At 48.1% G+C, this 8,619-nt stretch overlaps 1 protein-coding gene across 1 annotated transcript; it reads right to left on the reverse strand.

Moving 5' to 3' along the window:
• Positions 1-385: 385 nt before the first annotated feature.
• LOC125344513 (proline-rich protein 23A-like) lies at positions 386-1,288 on the reverse strand. Its single transcript, XM_048337023.1, has one exon. It carries the CDS (start codon positions 1,286-1,288, stop codon positions 386-388), a length of 903 nt encoding a protein of 300 aa, XP_048192980.1.
• Positions 1,289-8,619: the final 7,331 nt, after the last annotated feature.

Below are 8,619 nucleotides of genomic sequence, written 5' to 3' on the forward strand. Positions count from 1 at the left end.
CTGGCAGAATGATTATATTCGTATGGATGCAAAAAGATTCAATGGTAGGGCACTGGAGAAAAAGTGAGCTTGTAAGGCAAAGTGCTGGAGCTGATGGTTGAAGCAAAAACATGGCGTGGAAGTCTAAAAACTGAGGATGACTTCTGCAGGAAAAGGATCTAAACAGCTAACTCAAAGCCGATATATATTCCAAGTAGTGTGTTTTAAGGCTGAGGCCATCTTCCAGATTTCCTAGTCAGCCAGTTCAAACATTCTGCAATGATACAAACAAACACACAGTCAGACAAACTCAAAAAAGAAACCCAATAACGAGTAAGGGAACCAACACACCAAATCCTAACTATGGAGGTTACATTGGTAGCTTCTACCAGACCCCCTACCACCCTCAACCAAACAGTAGGAGGAGGAAGGCAATAGGTCTGAGCACGAGCATCTCTAGCCTTGCACAGGGCATGGATGGTGCATAGGGCACACCAGTAGATTTGGTGGGCTGGTCAGATTTGAAAGCAGGCTGGGAGACAGAGGGAGAGGCCTCAGCAGTGAGCCTTGGACAAACCTCAAAAGGTGGAAGTCCGGGTTGAATACATACTGAGTGTTGTGACTGCTTGGATGAAGGGTGGGCACTGGCAAGACCAGGTTGTGGGCTGGGGTCTTGAGGCTCAGGGCTGGACCAACTTGGCTCCAGGAAGTCAGGATCAGAGTCCTCAGTGTCTTGAGCTTCCTCGGTGTCTTCAGCATCCTCGGTATAGACCTCTTCCTGGCAGGCCACGTCGGGGAAGGGCTGGCAGCAGAGGCCTTGCCGGACCACGACGTCCTCAGGCCGTGTATCCAGCAAATCATCCAGGAGTAGGCCATCGGATGAGGTCCCGGGCTGCCCTTGGGGGTTGGGGCCCAAGAGGTCCTGGGGGATGAGAACGAGCCTGTGGCCTAGGAGGTCCACGGTGAGGACCGAGGTTGGCGGAGGCTCCAGCACCAGATCGACGTGGCCTAGGGGCACCTGCAGGGCGCACCCAGTGGCCAGGACCACCAGGGAGGTGAGGGCGTTGTGGGTGTCTGCGGGGGCCGGTGTCGCCTTGGAGGAGTCTTCGGAGCTGGGTGGCGGCCTCGGCGGGTCCTTTCGGCTGCGCTTCGCTGGACTGGGTCCCGCAGGCTCTGGTGTGAACCAGGGTGTCACCTCGGAGGGGTCTTGCAGGCTGGGTGGCGGCCCCGGGTGGTTCTTTCGGCTGAGCTTCTCCGGGCTGGGTCCCCCAGTCTCCGGTCGGCAGCAGGGCGTGGTGCTGGCGTCCATCAAGGCGAGGGCGATGTCGGGAGTGGCGTGGTAGGTCTGGTGGTGCTGGCGCGGGGTCTCCGGTTGGTGCTTGCATGCACCGGGTGACAGTCAGGTGTCAGGTGTAGAGGAGGCCCCGTGAGGCGGGAAGAGGTCGTCGTCTACTGAGGCCCTGGCCGGCCGCCGCTTTTGAATCTCGCTGGCGTGTGTCCCTCACACAGGTGCGGATGGTAGCGTGGTCTGTATTCTGATGGTGTTGCAAGTGCCCTCGGGCGGACCCCAGGCAGGCTAGGCCCCGCCCTGTCATCTTGCATCCAATGAGAGTGCTACTACGGAGGCTAGTACCTGCGCTGCGATTGGTTGCTCGCTGCTGTAGAAATACTTCCTGAACCTCTAGGAGGCTGAGGAAATTGTGTTGGTCCCGGGCCGGGCTTCTGGTGGCGGGAAAAACGCTTGCTCGTGTGTTCCTCCCGTTCCCTCAGAGGCTGTTCATAACTTCAAAGTCAGCCGAGTGGAAAGCCGAGTCGCTGCCGACCCCTGAGGCAAAAGCGCATGCGCACCCAAGCCGGAAGTGCTTGCTTTTCATTTTTGAGTCAGGACCCAAAATGGAGGTGTGTGTTGACCTGCTTTCATACATGCATGCTTTGCCCTTTCAGAGGCTGTGGAGACCGAAGACTCAACCTAGCATTGTGTGAACATTAGTTGTCATTTCCCTTCTTTATTGATTATTGGTTAAGTAAGTGTCCTGAGGGGGCTTAGCCCAATATGGCGGTGTGTAAAACGTCTAATGCATCTTGGCCTGTGTCGCCCCTTCCACACCCCAGCCGCGTCTCCCCCCGACCCACACTTCCCCTTTTCACACATGACCGTGGAATGCAATGACTGCCCTTGCCCACCCGCCCTTCCTTCGTTCGCCTGCCCCCCTCCCCTTCATGTTCCGCGATGGTAGTGACCCCCCCCCCCCCATGGCTCTATGTTTAGGGAGCCACACCGTCCTCCTTATGCCACACATGGACGAGCTGTGTGGAGAGTGGACCTAAGCCACCACTTTGAGGTGTACATGCTTTTAGTTCAGTTTACTGGAGGATGAAAATGGCATGAGGGAAAACGACAGCCTGGTCTGAGGCAGGACCTGAAAGAACTGGGTCTGGGTTCTCTGTCTCTCTCTGTGTCCCGGGGTTTGAACTCAGGGCCTGGGCCTTGTCTCTCGGCTTTTTTTGCTCAAGGCCAGCCCTCTGCCACTTGTGCCACAGCCCCATTTTGCGTTTTTGGTAGTGAATTGCAGATCCCAGTTTCATGGACTTACCTCCCTTGCTTGAGTTAGAACTGCGATACTCAGATCACCATCTCCTGAGTAGCTAGGATGAGAGGCATGTGCCACGAGCAATCAGCTTTTCTTACTTTTTCTTTTTCTGCCTGGTCTTAGGGCTTGAACTCAAGGCCTGGGTGCTGTCCCTGAGCTCCTTTTCGCCCAGGGCCTGCCCTTCATTTACACATAGTGCTACTTCTGGTGTTTTGTGTTGCTGTTGTTTGTTTTTGTTTTTCTTCCTGCCAGTGCTGGGGAATGAACTCAGGCTGTCAGCATGTTCCTGGCTTCTTTTTGCTCAAGGGTAGCACATTACCACTTGAGACACAACACCTCTTCCTGCATTTTCTCTTCATGTGGTGTTGAGGAATTGGACCAGGTCTTCATGCAAACTAGACAAGCCACCCTCCCCACCCCTACTTCTTGTTTTTGAGTGGTGTTTTGGATGTAATAGTCTCCTGGAGACTTTTCTTCCTGGGTTGGCCTTCTAAGTAGCTACGATTACAGGTTTCTTGGCATTTTTACTATTTTTTTTTCTCCTCAGTCTTGGGGCTTGAATTCATGGCCAGTACACTGTCCCTGAGATTCAAGCCTCTCTTGATCAACATTTAAGTGAATTCTCTGTCCTTTGATGGCAGTGGAATCTTTCTGGTACCCAAACAAATGCAGCTAATTTTCTCCAACATATAGTAGAACAGTGGGAGGAATTTCCAGAGCATGGGGCCCTAGTTATTCTCAGTAAGCACCTTCCATCCCCATCCCTCTTTAAGCTTCAATTCAAAATGCCTGAGCTTGTTTTCAGTTGACAGATGAGGGTTGCAGGATGAGAATTGTTTATGTTTGTGGCTCATTGTGTTCAAGCTTCAGGTGGCTTGCAATCTGGGTCCACTCTGCTAGTTGGATTTCTGGTGTTACTGCTTGCCCAGTGGAAAATCCTCTCAGGGATGTAGGACCAGGACTACAGAGCTTCGATCAGGTGCTCAGAGAATTTGCAAGTGCCTTTCCAGAAACTGCAGTCCCCTGGGGATATCTTGCCAAGGATACGAGTGGGTGCTCTTGGAGCAGAGGACGATGGGGTGTGTGTTTCTGTGTGTAACATGGACATGGGTGGGATAACCTTCTCTGGCCTGGGAAGATTTGATTGTGACTCTGAAAAATTCTCGGAGACAATAATGCGTATGCCTCATGAGAGGGTGGAATTGTGGTATCAGAGACAGATGTGTGAGTAGAGAGCCCATCAGCATCACGGAGGGGCTCTAGGCCCCTGGCTCAGACTGCAAATGGCTGGGACGTCACCAGTGCTTGGTGGAACCAAGTATTTCCTGTTGCCTTATCTCCGGTGGCTCAACTTGGTTGCCATTTGATCTAGTTCTATATGTATATGTGTTGGAGTTTGCACTCCGGGCCAGAGGTCTATCCCTTAGCCTTTCCTACTCAATGTTGAGCTCTAGTTACACTACTGGAATCTTGGTCATTAACTGCAAATTAGAGCCTCGGGTTTTCCTGCTCAGCTCGGTCCTTACATGTTAGCCTCCTGAGTAGACAGGATTACAGGTGTGAGCCACTGGTGCCCACTGTATACTGATGCTACTTTCTGTCAACTTAGGCCTCAGGTGCCTTACAAAATGGGGAGAATGCCACCCAGTTGTGCAGATTGGTTGTGAGATGGTATGCATCCTGTTTTTGGAACATTGTTGGTATTTGCTAAATACTAGCTCTTCACTATATCCTAAGTTTCTAATGTGTCTATAGTTAGTCAGGATCTGCAGTTTCTGACTTGTCAGGAAGTACTTTTGCAGGTTTCGTTGGCATAGAATCTACTTGGTTCAGTGATGGCTCTGGGTTTGAAACTGGTGTGATTGTGTGTGTGTGTGTGTAAGTGTGTCAGGAGTCTGGTTTTACGTTCTTTCAGCTGTAGGTGGACTACCAGGCCTCTCATTGGGTTCCTTTGGTGTCTTCCAATAGTATCAATACAATCAGCAAGAAAGCCTTGAAGTCTCCTCGTAGGCCTAATTGCAAAAATCACTTCAGAGCGTGGGCAGGGAACTAGGTTGGAGAAGAAAAACCCAAGGAGCTTGGATACCATTGGCAAACTAGGTGCAAGGTAAACATTTTTGAATAGGACTCTGGCATTTCATGATTTCTTGGGAGTTAGGGGCTCTGTGAAACTGCTGCGACAGATGTACTTTTACTCCTACTTCTTTACCTCAGAACTAAGTGGCCTAAAAAGTCTATGTGTTTTTACTCATGCACTAAATTCTCAAGCACGTGTAAAGTAGCCGCCTCTTCATGGCCTCCCCACCTACTTCTCATGCCAGGGTTGTGGTGATAACATCCTTTCTGTGTGTGTTTACAAGCTTAAGCTGAGGATTTTCTTTTCTGCAGTGGCAGCATGTTGTGACTATCCTTACTGCCCCTGGTGAGAGCTCACTGCTGTTTGGTGATGTTCCCTGCAGTGTATGTTTCTTAATTCAAGAGACGCATTTTCCAAAAGGCGATATTTGTTTCTCTATCTTGTTTGAATACTTTGTACAAAGACACGGAAGACGATGTGAGTAATCACACGGACAGCAACTTCTTTGTCTCTAAAAATGATGACAGGCTGGAGGCCTGGTTCAAGTGGTAAAGCGCTTGCTTACTAAGTGCAAGTCTCTGAGTTCATACCTAATATAATTTTTTTTTAAACAGGAAAAGGGAAAGGAGATAGTTCTACCCTTCCTGCCAATCAAATACTTTTTATGCTGTTTTATGCCTGTTGTAGCTGTCTGGAGTGAAATATGTCTTTATTTTTTAAGAGTGAATTTGTGCCAATTTTTTATTCAGTAAGGTACTAGAAATCCTAGCCAAAGATAAGGCAGGAGAAAGAAAGATTCAAATAGGGAAAGAAGAACTCAAGTTGTCTCTATTGCAGATAAAGTATTATAATCCTACCAGGAAACTTCTACTGCTTATAAGTATTTTTATGCATTTAGCCGATCTAAAACCAGCATACAAAATTCAGTAGCTTTTCTATAGCCAATAATGAGTAGGCTGAGAAAGAAATCAGGAAAACAGTCCCATTCACAGTAGCCTGCAAAAAAGCAAAATAACTAGGTGTTAACTTCACCGAGAAGGTGCAAATCAAACAATGAAACAGTGAAAGTGATAAAATCTTTCTTCCTGGGTTTAAGTTTCCCACCCCCCCCACACACACATTTACGTATATATATCGCAGTATACATTTTAACTTTCACAATGATGAAAATTATCATTTTACTCTACATAGCTTATGCAGACTTAGGAACTTTAACAATAAATCATTTTCTCCATGTCAGATGATGTGCATTACGTTCCTTTTGTTTAGCAACATCTGTTCCCTCTTTCACTCTTTCCTTCCTTTCCATTCCTACCTATGAGTTGCTTAATTCCCTTTCATCCCTGTCCAATATAGCAATGGTCCCCTCTGATATATTATTGTTGTTGTTTCTGTTATTACTATTCTCACTCACTTTCCACTCATTCTGTGTCCTCTTCACTTGGTTTTTCTGAATTTTGGTATCTTGAGACCTGTTTACTTTGTTCTGTCTCTTTACATTTTAATTCTAACACCCGCATATCAGGGAGACCATCGATCATTTGTCTCTCTGTTCTGGGAGTGTCTCAGCAAGATTAACTTATAAAATCTTAATGAAAGAAATGGGAGACCTAGAAATATGAAAGCATGCCCAGGCTTAGAGACAGACAGAAATGACACCATTGAAATGGCCCTATTAATTGGAGGGACAAAGGTGAACAAATGCAAGAGTGGTACTCTTTAAACAGTATGTTGATAAAGAACTGTGCAACATGTCTGTGGGGACAGGCAGAAAAACTGTGAGAGAGTGAAGGAAAGGGGTGACATTGTCCAAATAAATATACTCATTACCTGACTTACGGAAATTAACCCCTCTCTATATCACCTGTTAAATAAGAACAAAAATTTAGAAATTGACCATATTGGCCCAAGCACTGCATAGAGTTATTGCATCAAACTCCCAGTGGTACTTTTCAAAGAAATGGAAAAATCAGTGCACAAGTTCCTATGGAACTTGGCATATGATACCTTGCTTCTTGTCATTCTCTCCTTCATCTGTTCTTTCTCATAGGAGCCTAAGGCCTCGTCTGTACAAACAAGACTGATTCTGTGGAGAGATGAAATTACACAGGACTCTGATAGCATGCAAAGAAATACCTTAGAAATGGGCTTTGTGTAATAGAGCTAATATTCAATCCTGGATTCCCAAATGTGTGGGCATAAGGAATGAGCTTATTTCAAAGGGCAGAAAGCTGCCCTAGAGCGTGAGCCGAAGGACTTGTGAGCAGACTGAATGCCTTTTCCGGTCCAGAGTGCAGTTATAGGGCCAATACTTTTGAACTCCCTGGGAGACATGAAGGCTTCTCTGGTTTCAGTGTAATTCAGTTTAAGCCGTGCTGTCATAGCATCTGCAGCCTGAAACTGTACCCTACCCAGATTTCACAGTTCAGGGTAGACCTGGAGGAGGCAGAGAGAGGATTCATACAGCCCCATCCCCCGACTTTTCTCCTTGAGGGGGAGGGAGTATTACCAGGGAATGAGAGAAGAAAATTAAGAACATTTAGGATATGCCACATAAGGTCCTGGCTGCTGCTGCTGGTGGTGGTGTTGTGTCAGTTCTGGTGCTTGAACTCAGGACCTAGCCTGTGTCCCTGAACTCTTTTGCTCAAGGCTAGTGCTCTACCACTTTGAGCCACAGCTCCACTTCCAATTTTCAGGAGGTTTACTGGAGAAAAAATTCTCATGGCCTTTCCTACCTGGGCTGACTTTGATCTTTGCTCTACAGATCCCAGCCTCCTGAGTAGCCAGGATTACAGAAATGAACCACCGGTACCTGGTCACTTCTGGCCTATTGCTGGTTAATTGGAGCAATGGATGTCATGGACTTTCCCGGCTCAGACTAGCTCTGAACCTCAGTCTTCAGATCTCACTCTCCTGAGTAGTTGTGATTACAGGCATGAGCCACCAGCACTCAGCTGTTATTATCATTAGTATTAGTAGTAGTAGAAGTAGTATTACATTATTTTATTTTGCTGGTAGTAGTAGGGCTTGAACTCAGGACTTAAGGCTTTTGATGTGCTTTGTTCTGTTGTTTGTTCGTTGCCAGCCCTGGCGCTTGGGAATCAGGGCCTGGGCACTGTCACTGGCTTTTTTATACTTAAGGCTAGCACTGTACCTCTTGCACCACATAGTAACTTCTAGATTTTTCTGTTTATGGGGTCCTAAGGAATTGAACCCAGGGCTTCATGCATGGTAGGCAAGCACTGTACCATTCCCACATTCCCAGCTAAGCTTTTGCTTAGTTGTTTCTGGCTCAAGGTTGGCGCACTATCACTTGATCCACCTCTCTAGTTCAGGCGTTTTGTTAGTTAAGTTGAGAGTAGTCTTTTCAGTTTGCACAGGTTGGCTTGGCAGTGGTATCCTCAGATCTCAGCTCCCTGAGTAGCTAGGATTACAGGTGTGAGGCCCGCTCCCTCCAGCTGCTAGCTGCTTTTTGTATGCTCTGGCATTTAATACTTAGAGCCTTGTGGTGGGGTGTTTTAGACCCTCTTTCCAGAGGTAACTGCCCCTTGACTGCATGCACCATCCCCTCATTGGCGACTAGATGTCCCATCTGAGAGCAGAAGACCCTTCACAGGGCTAATAGCTGGGGAGGCCTTTGGGAGGGGCAGGAAGCTAGGATGTGCAAGGTCAGCCCACGTGCCCTGACCCCAGACCCAGCTGAGGAGAGTTGGACCAAGCTAGTAGAACAGGGGAAGAGAAGGTACAAGGAAGACAGGGAATCTGAGACAGACAGGAAGCTGGCCATGGTTGGCTTCGCAGAGAGGGAGCAAGGGCGTGGACATCTGAAGGAGGACTCCCACATGTTGTGTCAGGGGTGGGGGATTGGCAGGGGGAGAGAGGACAGGGCCAGGTGGTGGAGGATCAGGTTGAGGGGCTGAGAAAACTAGCTCCTGGGCCACAGGCCATTAGGCTCACCTCAGAGCTGTTCTC

The sequence above is a fragment of the Perognathus longimembris genome, unplaced genomic scaffold (assembly GCF_023159225.1).
Source record: "Perognathus longimembris pacificus isolate PPM17 unplaced genomic scaffold, ASM2315922v1 HiC_scaffold_137, whole genome shotgun sequence".
Lineage (NCBI taxonomy): Eukaryota > Metazoa > Chordata > Mammalia > Rodentia > Heteromyidae > Perognathus > Perognathus longimembris.